General features: G+C 51.0%; 1 protein-coding gene across 1 annotated transcript in view; it reads right to left on the bottom strand.

The window, feature by feature from the left end:
- Positions 1-17,298, bottom strand: part of TRABD2B (TraB domain containing 2B) — a 231,212-nt gene that overhangs the window by 24,943 nt on the left and 188,971 nt on the right. The window contains exons 3-4 of the mRNA XM_033226469.1: positions 15,290-15,436; positions 8,406-8,580 (exon numbers count right to left, since the gene is read on the bottom strand). Coding sequence (XP_033082360.1) covers positions 8,406-8,580; positions 15,290-15,436 — 322 coding nt within the window. The remainder of the gene's footprint in view (positions 1-8,405; positions 8,581-15,289; positions 15,437-17,298) is intronic.

Genomic DNA, 17,298 nt, shown 5'->3' with positions numbered 1-17,298 from the left:
TTTCTAACTCACACAGTCCGGGTCAAAGCCCATGCTCTTAATCTACACTTTCTTCTCCTCTTGCCTTTCCCACACTGTCCAGGAAGAGTGTTGAGCTCCTTGCCAGATTCGTACATTCTCCCTCACTGATGGAGCAGCCCTAGGATCCGGCCTGGGGTGTGGGCACTCTATTCTTCTAGACTCTCCCCTGGTCCGGAGGGTGACGGCTGGCTCCAGCTAGGGACAAGCCGGGAGGGGATGTTCCTCTGGCTGGCTGGATGTTTTGGCCTGAAGCAGCAATGGTGACTCTGGCCAAGGATCGCAGCCCTTCACAGGCATGCCAGCCGCCAGATGCATGCGTGGTGGGGCGGCAGGGCCCTTTGAAGCACCGTTGGAAATTCTGAAACACTTTAGATGCCGTGGCCTCAAGCTCCAGCTTGGGGAGTGTGGCAGACCAGGGCGCTTGCCAGTGAGAGAGGATAGCAGCTGTTATTTTTGTTTGTTCATTTGTTTTGTTTTTTTAGAGATGGGGGTCTCACTCTGTCACCCAGGCTGGACTGCAGTGGTGCAATCTTGGCCTACTGCGGCCTTGACATCTGGGCTCAAGCAACCCTCTCACCTTAGCCTCTTGAGTATCTGGGACTATAGGCATGCATCACCACGACTATGACTGGATAATTTTTTATTTTTGTAGAAATGGGGTCTTGGGATGTTGCCCGGGCTGATCTCGAACTCCTGGCTTCAAGCGATCCTCCTGCCTCAGCCTTCCAAAGTGCTGGGACTACAAATGTGAGCCACCGTGATTGCCTCTCGTTTCTAAGGTGAAAAAGGCCCTATGTGAACCATGGCTGCTCTTCTGTGCCCAGCTATGAGCTCTGAAGGGCTGCCATTTCTGAGGCCACCAAGTGAAGAACCACAATGGAGAAGGAAGTGGGTGTGTGTCCTGCCCTGAGGACTATGGAGATGACGAGTAAACTGGAAGACAGCTGGATCTGTATCAGGGAAATTTCAACTATTTTTCACCTCCTCCAGGAAGCCTTCTCTAACTTACCCTGCCTCCTTTCAGTGCCAGGCACTCAAACTTCTGTTAGGCAGGTGTGGAAATGCTGAATGTTGGGGGCTAAAGGGGATCTTGGACCTAGCTCTGTCTAAAGCCACTCACTGTGCAGACACGGGGGGAAAGACTCTGAGAAGGCCACATAGAAGATCTCAGAATCTCCTTTCTACTCTCATGTTTTTGGTGTAACTCTCACCTTGCTCTATTTTCTTTCTTTTCTGGCTTTTCCCTACCTAATCATCTTGCCGCCTCCCCTCCCTACAAATGCTCCTGCTTAGCACTAAACTCCCCCTCCTCTAACTGTGATTGCATGGTTTACTCAACAGTACCTGGGACTCTCTTTCCTTAGGTCTTTTCATTTGTCAATCTAGCCTCAACTTCCAAAGGCAGATGTGATGTTGTTGGACCCCTTAGTCTCCTACCATGGGGGCAGAAGATGTGAGTTTTAGGCTGGGTTTTGCTGTGGGGTAATGTAGAAGCAGGCTGCATTTCTGCTCATGGACCTCAGGGTTAGTGCGTTCATTTGTTCATTCATTTATTCAACAAGTGGGTAATATGCGCCTTCTTAGTGCTCAGGAGTGGACATTTTAGACTGGGAACATGAGAGAAGCTGTGATAGCAAAATCCTGGAGGCCTATGGGAGCCCAGAGAGGAAGTCAGGGAAGCCCTAGCAGAAGAATTCCCAGCAGAACAGAGGGCCCAAGCGGCAGCTGGATGGATTTTTTAGGGACCAGGATGACTTCCTGGTCATCGGGAAGAATGGCCTAAACAATGTGACCACCATTTCACTCCAGTTCTAAGACTCTCTGACTTCCCATCTGTACTTGGATTTACTGATCAGCCAAATGGAATAATAAATACCACTTCTGTCTCCCTCCAAGAGGAACTGAGGATGTGGAAGGACCACACAAGTTGATGGATATGGGAGTTTTTCAAGCAGGATGGTGTCTACTCTCTAGGGAGCAATTTCTATTGTTATGAATTTTAAAAGGTGTTAATGGTATTCTGTATATTGGTCTTATATCTCTGTCTTCTCTCAAGCCTGAGTCTTTACCTCTGATCTGCTTCTATGTCCCAGCTTCACAGGTGTGTTTTGGATTATGGATCTGCGGCACTCTAGCTGGGGTAGAAACAGGCTGGCATGAGCCTGGGGGCTGCATGCGCCAAATGTGTGGGTGCTCAGGTAACGGAGCCAGTCTCTCTGTCTCTGGTGCTCACACTGTTTGCCTTTTAACTCTTCAAGTTCTGCCTTCTGCCTGGACTTCTGCTCCCTGTGGAGCGGGTGACAACAGTCCTGCATAGAGTGATTTTCATTCCTGGAAGGCTCTTAGCTGCATACTCCTCCCAAGGAATCCAAGAGTGGTTGGAGCAAATAATGCTAGCATATTAGAAGGCTCTGATTATAGCATGCTGGAATGTTAGAGCTGTGCAACTTTAAAGTAACAGCATGTTAGGGTCAAGGATTTTGGAATGTCAGAAGTTAGAATTATACTCAGATTATAGCATGTGCTAGGGACGGAGAGTGTGTGATAACCACTGGTTCTCAGAGTTTGAAATGAATGGGCCCTAGAGCTTACCTGGTCCAACCCGGAGTCCGGCTCGTGTCTCCAACCCAGCTCCTCTAATTCCTACATTACTCATTCTAGTCCAGGAAAAAAGAATGCTAGATTTCTGGATGGCTGAACAAGTAAATATCCTGAGAAACCTGTTTCCCTGGAACCAAGGGTAAAATTGTAATTTTCTTCTAGTGCATAAGACTGGACCTCCACCCCCACAACTGGGCCTGGAGATACCTTGACTCAATGGAATGAACTTCATTCTGTGTGATTTGGTCCAGTATGTCCTCAGAAAACATCTCCTAAGTGTCAGCAATTCTGAGGCATATGCGCCCTGTCCTGGAGTAGTTTACATGCAATGGGATGATCGCTGAGCAGTGGGTGCTAGGATAAAATCAGCACACAGGCCTGGTGACAGCATCCACATTTACACCCCAGCTGCTTGGTGCTGCTGGAGAAAATCTTACACCTGTGACTTGGCAGGTTCACGGGCCCTCATTGCCAGTCAGCATCCTCTGTGTTCCTAGCATTGACAGAGCAGATTTGTGGCTGGCATGTGCCCTAATCTCAGTCCCCAGTAGACATCACAAATCATTCTGGGCCTTTTCTCTGCTGAGCTCTGATGTGACTTTATCATCTTATACCATCACGTTCGAGGCAGCTGCTACCAATCAATCATAATGGCCCACAGGAGGAAACATCTTTAACTTCTTGTCCTGGTCAATTCTTCTGGCCAGTTTCTCTTATGTCAAAGAGTCTCACCTCTTCAAACCAAGAATCCTCCCTTCTCTCTCCTTTTCCTCTGTGGATGACTTCACCTTCTACTTCAGACAGTGGTGCTCTGATTAGAAGCCATCAGCTGAGAATTTTCTCCCTTTTCGCCTGCCAAATTACTTGCCTGCCGGCCTCCTCCCTCCTTCCCTTCAGTTACAAGTGAAGAGGTGTCTTCCTCCACCCAAGGCGTCCTCCTCAACCCTGCACCCAAGCTCTGGTCCCCACCTTGCTGCCTTCTTGGAACTTCATGCTTATCGTTGTTCCCCCTCTCTCCTGTATCATCAGCCTCACCCATCCTAGAATATTCTCTTAATCACATTTCAAGCATGCTCAATTCTTTCTCACTTCAAAAAAAAAAAAAAAAAAAAAAAAAGGTGGGTGAGTGGGGAGAACAATGCAATTACCAGCTCTTCATTTTGCCAAGTAAAGACTTTGAGACTCTTATCTGCCTCCCACTATCATCTTTTTAATTTTCTTAAGTAAGGAATATTTTAACTTCAAACACCAGTTGAAAGGAGATAATGTCAGAATATAAACCTGTAAATGGAATACATTTAGCTAATAAAGAATTCACCACCTTGTACTTATTTTTCTGTTAATTATAGGCCAGAGGATCTACAAGCAAGTGGACTAGAAAATCTTGGGGGGCTCTTGAGGCTCAGCCTGTCCAGCTACAGGAGCCCAGCAGACAGAAAATGAGCTTTCTCTCCCCTCTGGCTGACACGCCTCTCCATGGCCACAGCCTGGCTCCTTCCAGAACATCTGGGCTTGCACACTGGCCACAGCCACCTCCTGTATAGGGAGGGCTTATTTGGGCCCCTCAGCATCACCCAGGCCTGCTTAAGGTTGTCACACGTTTGCACTCCACCTGCCCCGAACTGCAGAGTAACCTCCAGAAGAGGTCACACAGTGCCAGGTTGCAGAAACATCACAGATGCTAAGAGTATTTCATAAGACACACCAGCTAAACAGGCACTTGTTTCCACAAAATCATCAACACTTTTGTACGTATACAGCAAGGGCACCACGTGCAAGGGAGATGGCCACACCTGGGACTCAAGAGGCCAGGGTTCACATGGCAGGTCTGCCTCCATGGCTTTGAGGAAACTGTTCATCTTCCGTGAGCCTTTGTTTTCATCTGCAAAATGAGTATCATAAAACCCATCTCGTGGTGTTATGTAATCAGAGAGCCTGGAATGGTGGCTGGCACATAGTAGCGGCTTTTATGATAAGAACCCTTCCACCATGGAAGAGCGTTTTAATACTGTGTTCTAGAATGAGTGTATGTAGCACAATCCCATGAGGCAGGTGTATTGTCCCAGTTTTACAGACGAGGGACTGAGGCCCTTGGAGGTGAAATGGCTTTCCTAACATCTCTTAGCTCACAGTGGCAGAGCCACACTTTACACCCGGGCCTCCTGACCCCAAAGTTCCTACCCTTTGCACTGAAGCCCCCTCAGAGCAGAAGAGAGGAGAAGCCAGATTGCTGTCAGCACTGGAAATCCCTGTCTGTCCTCACAGGCTCTCAGGGCAGGATTCTGGAGCTGGGCTGGGCCAAGGTTGGGCCAGGGTTGGGTCCTAAAAAGCACCGGAGGGGCCAGGCAGGCGAAGGCTCAATCTCTCACCTTCTCATGCTTGGCCCCATCCAGACTCTAGAACCACAGAGCTTTCAGGAACTTCAGCTGGACACTAAGGCTGGGACTGTCGTGGAATGACAGAAGAGCCCCCAGCACGGGCCTGGCTCGGACACCTGGCAAGGCTGGGTTGGGGGGTCACTGGTGTGTCTTATAATTGTTTCTATTTCCTGAGACATTTCTTAGAGACACCCATGGACTCTAGGCTTGAGAGACATTTGCATGAGCAGACACATGCCTGGGAGATAGATAGGTACATTCTTGGTAGTATAGACCCTTCCTACATCCCATAGCCTTGGGGGTCTTATGAGTTCTTTGGGACTTGGCAGGTGATGGGCTGCAAGAGCCCAGCTGAGTCCCAGGGTCCCCACTGTAAGGGCAGCCCTGGGACAGAACTGCAGGTGTCCCCAGATGAGTGCTGAGGAGTGGAGTGGGTATGTCTTCAGGTCACACTCCACCAAGAGAGTGCTTAGTCCCAGCTCTGCATATAAGCCAGCCTGTCACTGGATGTAGGACTCAGAAATTACATGATCATAAGAATGTAACGACGCCGGAGTGGACTTCCCTCACCACAGCTTTCGTGCGGACGTGTTCCATGCCAATACGCTGACTCTGTAACAGGCCTGCGGGGCTGGCTCATTGTCCCGCACACAAAAACAGAGCCCTTGGATCATAGATCCTGGGCCTGGGGTACAGTTATGGCCTTGTCCTGGACTTTCTGGAGGTTTTGCTCATGTCTCTGTTCTCTGTGGACCTCAGTTTTCCCTCAGCTAGGGTGAAGTGGGCAGCTCAAGCTCAGAGGCTCTGTCCAGCTTGGAAATTCTCGGGTGGAAAGTAGATTTGCTGTGCAGAGTGGGCCATTTGCTCCTGGCATGGCTGAGCCAGGAGAAGTGGCAACTGCCAGCAGGATCTGCATGTGGCTTCAGATCTGTTGTTTTTGGAGAGTGGATTCATGAGAGTGGAGGCGAGTCTCCCTTTGCCCTGACTTTACTGCTGGCCTATCCTTACAAATTCACCAGCCCAGAGGAGACCAGGATGGGAGACCCTGGTCAACGTTCATTTCTTCACTCATTCATTCTTTCATTCACTCAGCAAGCTCAAAACCTATTACACGCTACCAAGACACAGTGATGATTAAGTGGTGCCCCACATCTGAGGCAAGCACGGGAGACAAAGCCAGCACCACTCACTGACCACAGTGTGGGGAGCAGTACAGAGGCAGGGAGGAGGGGAGGAGGCTGGGACTGGGATAGTGCCAGTGGGCACAGACAGAGTAGATGTGTGTGAGGTCTTTCTGGTGGCCTGTCAACAGGATTGACTGGGGACTGACTACATTTTGGAGATGGGAGAAGCTGGCATTGGGCGTGACGCCTGTGTGCTGGCCTGGTGCTGGGGTGGACCTCTGTGTCCCCACAGACCTAGGGTTTCAGGAAAAAGAGGTTAGTGTCCACGGCTGCCCTCACTGCTGTGATTTTCACTGTTAGACTTTCCTGCTTTCTCGCTCACAGACAGAGCTGGTGGTAGCTACCCCCAGCCCCGGGAGACTCTGCTCCTGGGTCCTGGGCAGGCAGGACTACTTAGGTGGGGTGTGTGGAATGAGGGCCCCTCACTGACTGCACTCTCTGGGGGCTCCCCCTAGGCCTGGGGAGGAGCCTGGGAGCTGGACGACTCAGGGTGGTTCCCCATTTGGAGTCTACTGGGGGCTGTCCCAGAGCAGGATGCACTGCCCTGATGTCTATAGGAGGGAGGGCGGACGAGGCAGTTGGATGGTGGGGGAGCGGGAGGGGGCTCTTCCCTGCACAGTCCTCAAAGCTGTCCTGACTCACGCCGAGCTCCCAACAGGTGCCCTGCGGCTGGAGAGTGGCTTACTCTCTCCATGCTGCCAGTCAAGGTCTTGCTCCTGCCTCTAGACCCCCTACAGGAATCCCTCCCTTCTCTAAAACCCATGGCTGAATAGCTCTGGAATCCTAGATGGCCCAAGTGAGTCCTGGTTCCTCCTGTTCAGATGAGTAAACCGAGGCTACAAGAGGGAAAGAGACTTGCTGGAGGCCACAGCAGGCCATGGCAGAGATCCCGCGTGAACCCAGAACTCTTTCTGCCTAGCTGCTGTGCCTTAAAGGGGCTTTCCCAGGAGGACTCTATCTACTTCTGAGCCCCTCCCCTGTGTCTCTACTACATGAGGGCTGCAAAGGAGGGACGAGGCCTAGCAGATGTGCCCCGGCTCTTGCCCTTAGGGGTGAATGTTCAAACAGTGGACATATCCTATTACAAAACCAGGGCATCCACAAGGGCCCTTGTAGGTTAGACTGCTCGCCATGGAGGGTGGCATGAGGGTGGCCGGAGGGGAAGGGAACACAGCGGCACCAGGTGTGGTAAGCATGTCCAGGAGCCATCTCATTAATTCTCAAAATGCAGGAAGTGAGTTCTGGCAACCCAAATTGTGGGTAACATGGGCAAGAAATAAATGTCTGTTGCTGTAAGTTACTGAGCAAAAGCTGGTTAGTAACAGGAGGCAAACACAGTATCCTGGTCCCAATGTAAACAAATGTTACTGGCAGGGGCAGCCATATAGAAGGGAACGAAGAGTGTGGGAGGAGAGGAAAAATGAAAGGAAAAGGAACACGGAGAGAAATGCTAAGTGAGCCCTGCACCTGAACACCTGGACTCCCCTTTGCACAAGGAGGCCTGGTCCCCCAGAAGAAAGCATCAAGTTCATGGTTCCACATGTGACGATCACACTTACACCCAGTATCATCATCATGATGACGATCACACTTACACCCAGTATCATCATCATGATGATGATCATTGCAGCTGCCTTTTTGAGTTCCTACTATGTGGCAGGTTGTTTTTAAAATATCATCACTAATCTTTACAACTATTCTACAAAGTAGATATTTTCAGTTCATCAAATATTGCTATCACTGCCCTTTTATATACGAAAGAACTGAGTCTTTGAGAAGGTACCAGCCAAGGTGATGCGGTTGGGCTGGGATCTGGAGCCAGGACTGTGGGATGCCAGAGCCAGCCTCTCCCTCTGGGGCCACATGGGCTTCACAGCCTTGCCCCTGGCTCTGTGGGTGGGCCTGAGGCTGGGCTGGGCAGTGGGAGCTGGCTTTAGTTCTGGGCTCTCACATGGCTGCCTGGGGCATGAAGGCACCACAGAAATTATCTTGGCCATGGCAGGGGTCATCACTCCCCTTTCCCATGGGGACCATTATGGAAGAACCCTTGACCCGACTCAGGAGAACTGCTTTGGGTCCCGGTGCTGCTGCTAAGCACTGTGTGGCTTTTCCTGCCCCATCCTGGGCCTCGACTTCTCCCTCGATGAAGTAAAGGTTAGGGGAGAGCCAAGCAAATCTCCTAGGATTCTGCAAACAATCCCTTCCCCACACTGGCCCAAACCTGCTCCGAAGGCAAAGAAGCAGATCTTGTCCTTGTTCTCCCGTAGAAGCGCCATGACCCTCTTCCCCATGCGCTCATTCCTCTTGTAGATGAGCTCCTGGCGGAAGTAGCTGTCAATCTCCTGGGCCGTCACCTGCTCGTGTGGCGGGAGGGTGGTGTTGATAAAGTTGGGCAGCTGCAAAGGCAAGACAGAGGCTGCCTTCAGTTTTTTTTTTTTTTTCCTTTGGATAAAGGGTCTTACTGTCACCCAGGTTGGAGTGCAGTGGCTCACTGCAGCCTCAACTCTCTGGCTCAAGCCATCCTCCTACCTCAGCCTCCCAAATGCGTATGCACCACCATGACCAGCTAATTTTTAAACATTTTGTAGAGATGGAATCCCACTATGTTGCCCTGGCCGATCTCAAACTCCTCCTGGCTCAAGCAATCCTCCCGCTTTGACCTCGCAAAGTGCTGGGATGATAGGCATGAGCCACTGTGCATGACCTGCTGTCAGTTCTTTATGGAGCAAGGTGGACTTAGGATAAATATGCACAGCCCCAGTGGGGCCAGGCAACTTCCTTTTATGCAGACCCTACAGTGGGCTACATGTTTTGTACATGTTTCTCATCAATTCCAAAATCCTCTCAGATAAGCATTGTTATTCCAGTTTTACAGATGAAGCAAGCAAGTGTGGAAACGATCCAGGGATGTGCAGAGTTGCACAACTAGTGAATTGGCAGCGCCAGGATACGGCCCAGCTGCTGGGCTTCCACATGTGTTGGTCTGCCTTGTGTCTCTGCCCTGTTTAACCTCAGCAGATGCTGAGGTCTGGGGAGGCTGGCACTGTGCTCATCTTGTTAACTGCTCTCACTTTACCACCGAGCCCAGTGCTGGCAAGTACAAGGAATTTAGTTCAGCAAGAGGATGTGCAGGGTCAGTTGAGCTGCCTAGTACAGCAGGAAGGCCACTGAGTACAAGATTAGGCTCACCCCCTGTTCTGACGCTGTGTGGCACTGGGTAAGTTACTTAACTTTTCCGAGTCCCAGCTTTGTCACTTGTAAGATGAAACTGGTGATACTGTGTGGATTCAGTAAGAGGATGGGGGCTGTCATGGGCTGCATTCAGCACATGCCACCTTACAGAGATGAGAGAAGGGATCATCACTTTTGATTTTCCCAATGCCTGAGCCACCATCTGCTGCCACCACTAACTCCCCATCCCTGCACCACCACTTTCCAGGACATAATGCAAACGCCTCCATCCATTTTTGAATACCTCAACCCCAGGACCACGGCTTCCCCCATGTTGGTTTGCTCAACAACCTAGCTTGGAGCTGCCTGGGTGTTTCGCCATCACGCCACACTATACACCCAGCCACATGGCCTGGGAACAGCATTAACAGGGTCTTGAACTAGGCAGAGAGCTGCCTGGGTTCAGGGATAGAGCTTTTGTCATTCCTGGCCCCCAACACCCAGCACAAAGAAGGTACCCAGATTCCTTGAACCTTGAACTTAAACTTGTGCTGTCCCTTTCTGACCACAGTTGCCCCACTGTGTTCCTCTATTCCCAACATTTTGTCTTTCCAAGCTGGATAACAGGCCCAGGTGCTCCTGCACTGTCTCCTCCAATATGTGCATGGGGCTGTTGAGGAAATTGAGGTAGGGAGTCAGAACATACTCTCTCTTTCCTCACAACCTGTCAATGTCATTCCAACCTCCAAGCTCCTGCTCACAGGATGGTTTCCACCTGATGTCCCCTCTTCCACTTCTCTGTCTTCACCTACCCAGGCCCAAAGCACAAGATACCAGACCTTGCAAACTGAAGGGTGAGGTGGATGGAGAGCCTGGCATGAGGAGGTGAATTTCCTACAGGTTTAAGTCCCCAAATGGTCCTGCAGCCTAGCCACATGGCTTCTAGAGCCACTGCAGTGTTGTCAACACTCCTTCTGAGGAAAATGGAGTAAATGGGAGCTGAGCCCTAAAGGACTCTAAGGAGGCTAGGATATTTGCCTCTGCTATCTGCTGGCTAAAGCCTAGTGTCTTCCCCAGAGTGAGAGGAGAGGTAAAGGTACATGCACCTTGGGGCTTCTCTGCTTTCTGGCAGAGAAGGGCCTGACTCACTGCTCTGGCATGAACAAGACAATAACATGGCTGATGTCCCCTAACCTTGTGCAGTGCGCAACCTGGATAGCTGTAGACAGCAGTCTTGCTAGTGCCCAATCAGAGTTGGCAATGGAATTCTTACTCCCCCACATAACCCCTTTGAAAGTGATGATTGAAAACCCTAGCACAACAGGGCATGCTTGAACCTGATGCCGCTATGAGGAACACTGAAGGCTTCTGAATGGGGAGAAGTGCAGAGAGCCCATGGGGAGGAGTTATTTCTGGAAATATGACTCTCACAAGTTCTCCCTGTTCTTTAGGTATGGGAAATAATGTGAAAATTATGTTGTACCACCAAATAAGTATTTGTCCAACCAGTGAGTGAATGAGTGAGCTGAGGGGCCTTAGAAGTATGGGGTTATGAACGTAGGGCCTGAAGTCAGACAGTGAGGACAACTTGGGTTGGAATCCCTCTTTTGCAGCTTGCTAGCTGAGTGGTCTCTCTAGAACCAAAAAGTGACTTGGCCTCTCTGAGACTAAGTTTCCATATTGGTAACAGGGGGTAACACACATTATTGTAGGGATTAAATGATTTGAGTTTTGGAAAGTGCTTACTGAGCACTGTGCCTGGCACAAAGGAAGTCCTGAATCAATGTCAGCTATTATGCAACTGGCCTGGGGATGGAGCTGGCTTCATCACCTTTCCCAGTGAAGGGTGGCCTTGGGCAGAGGGTAAAGATGAAGATGACAAATAAATGGCTCTGAACCATCGGAGAGTACCACGAAGGCAGCAGTCCACTTCCCCTCTCCTTCCAAGGGTCCCTGGAACCTGAACACATGTCCAGCCCCTCCTATGCTTCCTGACCACAAATGTGCATGTGCACCAAGATGATTCCCCATTTGTTAATTGGGGAGTCAAAAAAATTAACAAGGACAAGAACCCAAAAGTGAAAGTTTAAAGCCATGAAGGAATTGGGCTAGCTCCCCAGGCTCCCAGGGCTGGCCAGCCACTGGCCGGCATTCTCTGCATGTTTCATGCTGATGGGCCTTGGCTCCATGCCAAGGATGAGGCCTGGGTTTGCGCCAGGGCTGGAATGGAAGCAAATTAATGATGTCATTATACTTGTTGAGGGCTTAAATCTTCTATGACAAGTTTAAGTGCATGATGCACAATAACATTTTAAAGAGGACATGTGAGGTCTCCAGGGATGGGGTGATGAGGCAATTGGTTGGACAGGGCTGGGGTGGGGCTGTGAGGAATGAGTTCAGTGTAGTCTTCCCTGACACATGAACCACATCAGGTCTAATGGTCAAATGCTCAGGTCTGCGGACACCACCTACTGAAACTCTGCACCCCTTCCCTGTAGCCCGTCCATCCAACAGACACCTGGTAGGAACTTCCATGAGCCGGGCCCTGTGTTGGGCTAGGGGTCCTGAGAGCTTCCTCAGACTGGGTCTGCTGCTCTCGATGAGGCTCACAGTTTGATGGGGGAGTCACATATGCACACAAGAACATCAATGGATATGTGCTTTGAGAGGACAACGAGGAATGAGTGAGCCCAGAGGAGGCACCTAATAGGGTAACCACGTGTCTTGGTTTGACCAGAACAGTCCAGGTCGATTATTATTTTGATCTTGAATTGTATCCGACTCTCAAAATTATCTGGGTTTGGACAATAAATGCATGCAGCAACACTACACCTGAGGCAGTCCTGAGGCTCAGGCCAGGCTTCCAAGGGGAAGGCCTTTGGATCAACCTGCTGTTGCTAGGCATTAACAGTGTCAGTGGCCTGGGGGCTGCAGAGGCCAGGGATGCAGCCATTGCTGCAGGTGGGGACAGTGCAGCCAGGATGCAGGCCAAGGGTGAGGTGCCCCTGCCGTGTCCCTGTGTTATCCACCCAGGCCTGTACCTGTCCTGCCTTGGCCTCCAGATGTTGCTTCCTCATCCTCCATGTTATAGCCAGAGGCATCTTTCTGACCACATTGCTCTCTGGCTTGCACTCTCCACCCTTCAGCATCCCCTCTTTACCCCCATCTAGGGGACTCTACTGCCAAGCCTGGTTCTCATATCACCTTCTCCCTGAAGCCTTCAGGCAAAGAGATTGTGGCCCCACAGCCTCCATATCCTCAGTGCCCTGCAGATTTCGAGGCCCCCAGCTACAGACACAGCCTCATCTCCACCAGATCCCCATGGGGACTGGATTCAGCCTTGCTGCCCTGACACCAGGTTTTTCTGCACCTTGGGGTGGGGTTGCCTAGTCTCTCCTCAAGCGACTAGATTCTATCTGTGCATCCCTGGGGGCAGCCTGGGCTGCTCTTCGAATCCAGGTGGCCCAATCCAGCCACGCTCTGTCCCACTTCAAGTACAGGAACTGTTGGGAGACCTCTGAGGCAGTTGCACTTGCCAAAGACAAATCAGTGGTCTGGACCCAAGCTCAAAGAAAATCTGAGCTTGCCTTCTCCCGAGGTCACCTCATGCCTCCGTTTCTCAGCTTAGGGTCAGCCACAGTCTGGCCAGCACCCTGTCCTGCACACTCCCCCCTCCTGGCCACATCATGGCCAGACCATCCCAAGTCATGATCAGGGCCTCCTTTGCCATAGAGCTCCCTGGCTGCTCAGGGCTCACAGGGTCTCCCTCAGCAGATGAAGCAGGGTGGGCCTGGCCATGAAGGGGATCAGTCGTAGTGAGATTTCTAAGCGCCTCGTGGTGTCAGGGTTCTTCTCTCCACCCTCACTTCTCTGCCACTGAGTCAGAGCTCTTGGACCCTTAGTGTCCTGTGGCAAAGTCTCCAGTTCCTTCCTCTTTCATTCTCTATGCTGCAGCAAGGGACGCCACATGCCTACATTTGCTCGGATGACAGTCACTCACTGACATGTGCTCTGTGCCAGGCCTAAGATGGGCAACGGGGACCGAGATAGGCAGCACACCATCACCCTCAGGAGTTCCTGGTCTTGTGGGGGCAAGTCCTGATGGAACACCACAGCCTGGCCCGGCTCTGTCTGCAGGCTACACTCTCAGCACCCCTCTCCTATTCTCCTCTCGCCTCTGGCTCACTGGTGCATGGTTTCCTCTGCTGGAATATTATTCTCCACCTTGTCTGTGGCCAGCTCAGGCTCTTACATGCCCTCTCATCTTGCAAATATCTTTCCTTCTCTCCTCAGTCCCAGGCCCTACCCACAAGCCCATCTAAATCAGCCGTTCCTTCCACAGGCTCCAAATGCTTCCTCTACTCCATACTTGCAGCAAGGATTACACTTTGGTGCAATTCATTCTTGAATCTTCCCATCTTCCCTATGTGACTGTGAGCCCCTTTTCATAACACTATGTCTAGTATTTATAAACTATTTCATTCATTCATTCATTCATTCATTCATTTGGCAAAGGTTTACTGAGTCCAGCTCTGGGCCAGGGGCTGCTCCAGCCAGTTGAGATAAATCCATGAATAAAACAGACCAAACTCCCTGCCCTCATGGAGCTTATGTTCTAGTAAGGAGAGCAACCAATAAATAGTCACTAATCAATGAATCAAGTAGATAGTGTGTTAGAGGATGGCAAAGGCCATGGGGGAAAAAAGTGGAGCATAATAAAGAGGGTGAGAGTGTGGGAGTACAGGCCAGGTTGCAATTCTGAGTGGGGTGGTTGGGGCCAGCCTCACTGAGATGATGAGATTTTAGTTAAGTGCTGCAGGCAGAGAGGGAGGGAGCCATGGTCATACCTGGGAGAGGCATTCGGCAGAGGGAGCAGCCAGTGCAAAGGCAGAAGCTGGTGAGGTGGGTTCACAGACCAGCAAGAAGGCCCATGCAGCCTAAGTGGTGTGCAGGAGGGGAGAGCAGAAAGTGACAGGGTAGGGAGAGAGCATGGGGACCATGCAGGCCATTGTAGAGACTCTGGCTTTCACCTTGATAAAAATGGGAAGTTCATGCAATGTCCTGAGCAGGGAAGTGGCGTGTTCTGCCTAATTCAACAGCTTCTTGAATGAGCAGGTATTCAAGCACCATGACAGAGAAGGCACAAGGGCCTAGAGGTGCCTGGGAGAATGCCTGACCCTATCTAGGGGCTCAGGAAGGTTTCTCAGGAGGTGACGTATGACTGTGAACAAGTGGGAGGAACCCTGGAGGAGAAAGGAGCCTGAACAAGGGCCTAGAAGCTTGAAAAGACAAGCTTCTAGAAAGAGTTGCAAGTTCCACAGTCAGCAGAGCAAGGTCTTTAGGATGGGGGACCTGGGCTGTGACAAGGCCAGCAGAGGGCACGTTGTAAGGTCCTTGAATGCTGGAGGAAGCATCTTGGAATTCACCCTGAGAGCAATGAATGGGGAGGCATGGTGGAGTCTGAGCAGGGGTGAGCCATGCTCAGCCCCTTGGGCTCTACTTGCTGCCCAACCAGCTGATGACAATCTTTCCTCTAAGACTCAAATCAAAGCAGAATGCTCTGGGCTGGACTCAAGTCCAAGCTCTGAATAACTGTGGGCTTTTCCTTCCCTGGAACTTAATTTTCCCAGATGTAGAACTGAACTTCTCAGAGGCCTCCCTGGTCTTACAAGCTAAGTTTCCAGGGTCCAGGCCCCAGAGTCACATAGATCTGGCTCAAGTTGCTGCTCTTGGTAACTTAAAACTCCCAAAACTCATAAGCTGTGTGGCCTTGGACAAATCTCTTCTCATCTCTGAGCCTCAATTTCCCTATTTATAAAAGGGGGATAACAATAGCTCCTTCCTGCCATGGCTGGAGAGAAGATTACCTATGCCTGGCATGTAGTAGGGATCTAATAAATGCCAGGTATCCAGGTCTTTGGAGAGAAGCCTCACCTGGGATGTGTCGTGGTTGAAGATGACTGCGCTGAGGTCTCCGCAGTTGTAGTGCTTGATGAGGTCCTCCGTGGTGTAGGAGGCCTGCAGGCTCCCAGCCCGCACACTCTCCTGCTGCAGCAGGGTTTGGTTCAGGGCAAACAGCACCTGGGCCGAGGAAAGAGAGAGGAATGAGGGCTGTGCTCAGGGACCCTGGCTGAGCTCTAGGACTGGCCTCCTCCCTCTGGACTTCAGAGCAACAGGCCTGAAACAGAGAAGGTGTGTGGGGCCGGCACCAGCTGGCTCAGGCTGCATGTTTCCAGTTTCTGTTCCTGCCTCATGTCTCTGAGCACGTTCAGCCTGCTCTCACCTCCAGCCCTTCGCCCATACGGGTCCCCACTCCTGCTCTGGGTCTCAATATCTTATTAAAGATGCAGCAAAATGAGAACCCAACTTGTGTCTGGGTTTTGGAATGACCGGTGAGTTTTTCTTTTGACTCCTTTGTGTTCCTGTGCTTAAAAGTGCTCTAGAATGAGCATGAACTAATTTTGTAATCAAGAGCATCCTGCAAACAAAGCAAAAGGACAAAAACAAAATGCCTGGTTGGATGTCAAGGCCCAACCTAAAGGCCACCTGCCCTGGAAGCCTCCCTCACCTAGGGAAAGGCCTGAGGAGCTGGGTCCCTGAGCATCTGATCTATCCTTGTATTCAGCATGCAGGTCCTCAATCTCCTCTGTCCTCTGGGCCACCATGCCTGTGCCCAGCCACCTGTGGGTGTCAGGAACACTTGGAGTGCTAGACAAAATGTCAGATGCCCAGACCTCGCCTTCTGGGGTCAGAGGCTCTGTATTTTTAACAAGATCCCTGCACACTTCCTAAGCAGTCTGAGGATCATGGCTCTAATGGAACATGACCTGCTCATTTTAGATGGAGACACTGAGTCCCAGGGAAGGGAAGGCAAAGGAAGGGAAGGGGAGAGGAGGGGAGGGGAGGGAAGGGAAGGGAAGGGAAGGGAAGGGAAGGGAAGGGAAGGGAGGGACTTGCTCAGTTCACACAGCTAGGCCTGGAGCTAGTTTTAGGTGACAAATCCCAGACTCCTTTGGCCAACAGAAGGGAGGAGGCTGGTCATTATTTGGGCTATTTAACACAGATAAAGAGAAAAACTTGGTCCCTGTGCAGAAAGTCAGGAGGCCGTCTCAGGGAACTGGTCCCTGCTGTTAGCCCAGCCTAGCCCTGTCTTTAGGCCCTGATCATTCTGTCTGCACAATGCCTTGGACGTCAAGTTCCCAGCCTCGCCACTCACCTCAATTCAGGCCCAAGCATCTCTCGTTGAGTCCCCTGCAACAGTCTCACCCATCTCCTGGCACACCCCCTCCCTTTTCTTCTATATCACAGTTGTCTGCCATGGTCATCTTTTAAACGCACAAATCTGATGATCTCTCTCTCTCTCTCTCTCTCTCTCTCTCTCTCTCTTTTGCTCAAAACGTTCACAGGTCCCTCCTGCCTGCAGGCTAAAGGGCTGGCTCTTCAGTAGAGCCTCCAAGGCAGTAACCTGGACCTGCTGTGGTCAATAGCCTCATTTCTTACGTGGCCTTCATGCCTCCAAATACTAAAATACTCAGCATTCCTTCAAGCAAAACAAAAACAAAAACAAAAACAAAAACCTCTGCCTTTGTGCCTCTGTATATGCTGTTCCATAGGGAAATCCGGCTCCCTCCAGTCTCCACTTGCAAACTCAGACTTAGCTGTCCAGACTCTGCTCAGCTGTCTCCTCCAGGAAGCTTCTCTGACCACCTGGGTCTCCATGGGTGGTAAACTGATAGATTAATGACCCTAAACCTTAGCCCCTCCCTGTATTCATGCCCTTTCCATGGAAATTTGTAGCTCCTTCCCATTCTGACCCTGGACATCCTTCAGCCAATGGGATGCTAGTAACTATTGCAAATGCAGGCCTGAAAAGCAGTTATGTGGTGGTGGTGGTGCTGCTGCTGCTGCCTGCACCTGTGCCGCTGCCCTGAGAACAATCCAGG

Source organism: Trachypithecus francoisi, unplaced genomic scaffold (genome assembly GCF_009764315.1).
Source record: "Trachypithecus francoisi isolate TF-2019V2 unplaced genomic scaffold, Tfra_2.0 Lachesis_group12, whole genome shotgun sequence".
NCBI lineage: Eukaryota > Metazoa > Chordata > Mammalia > Primates > Cercopithecidae > Trachypithecus > Trachypithecus francoisi.
The sequence above is the reverse complement of the archived record's forward strand: the minus strand, read 5'-3'. Positions and strand labels throughout refer to the sequence as shown.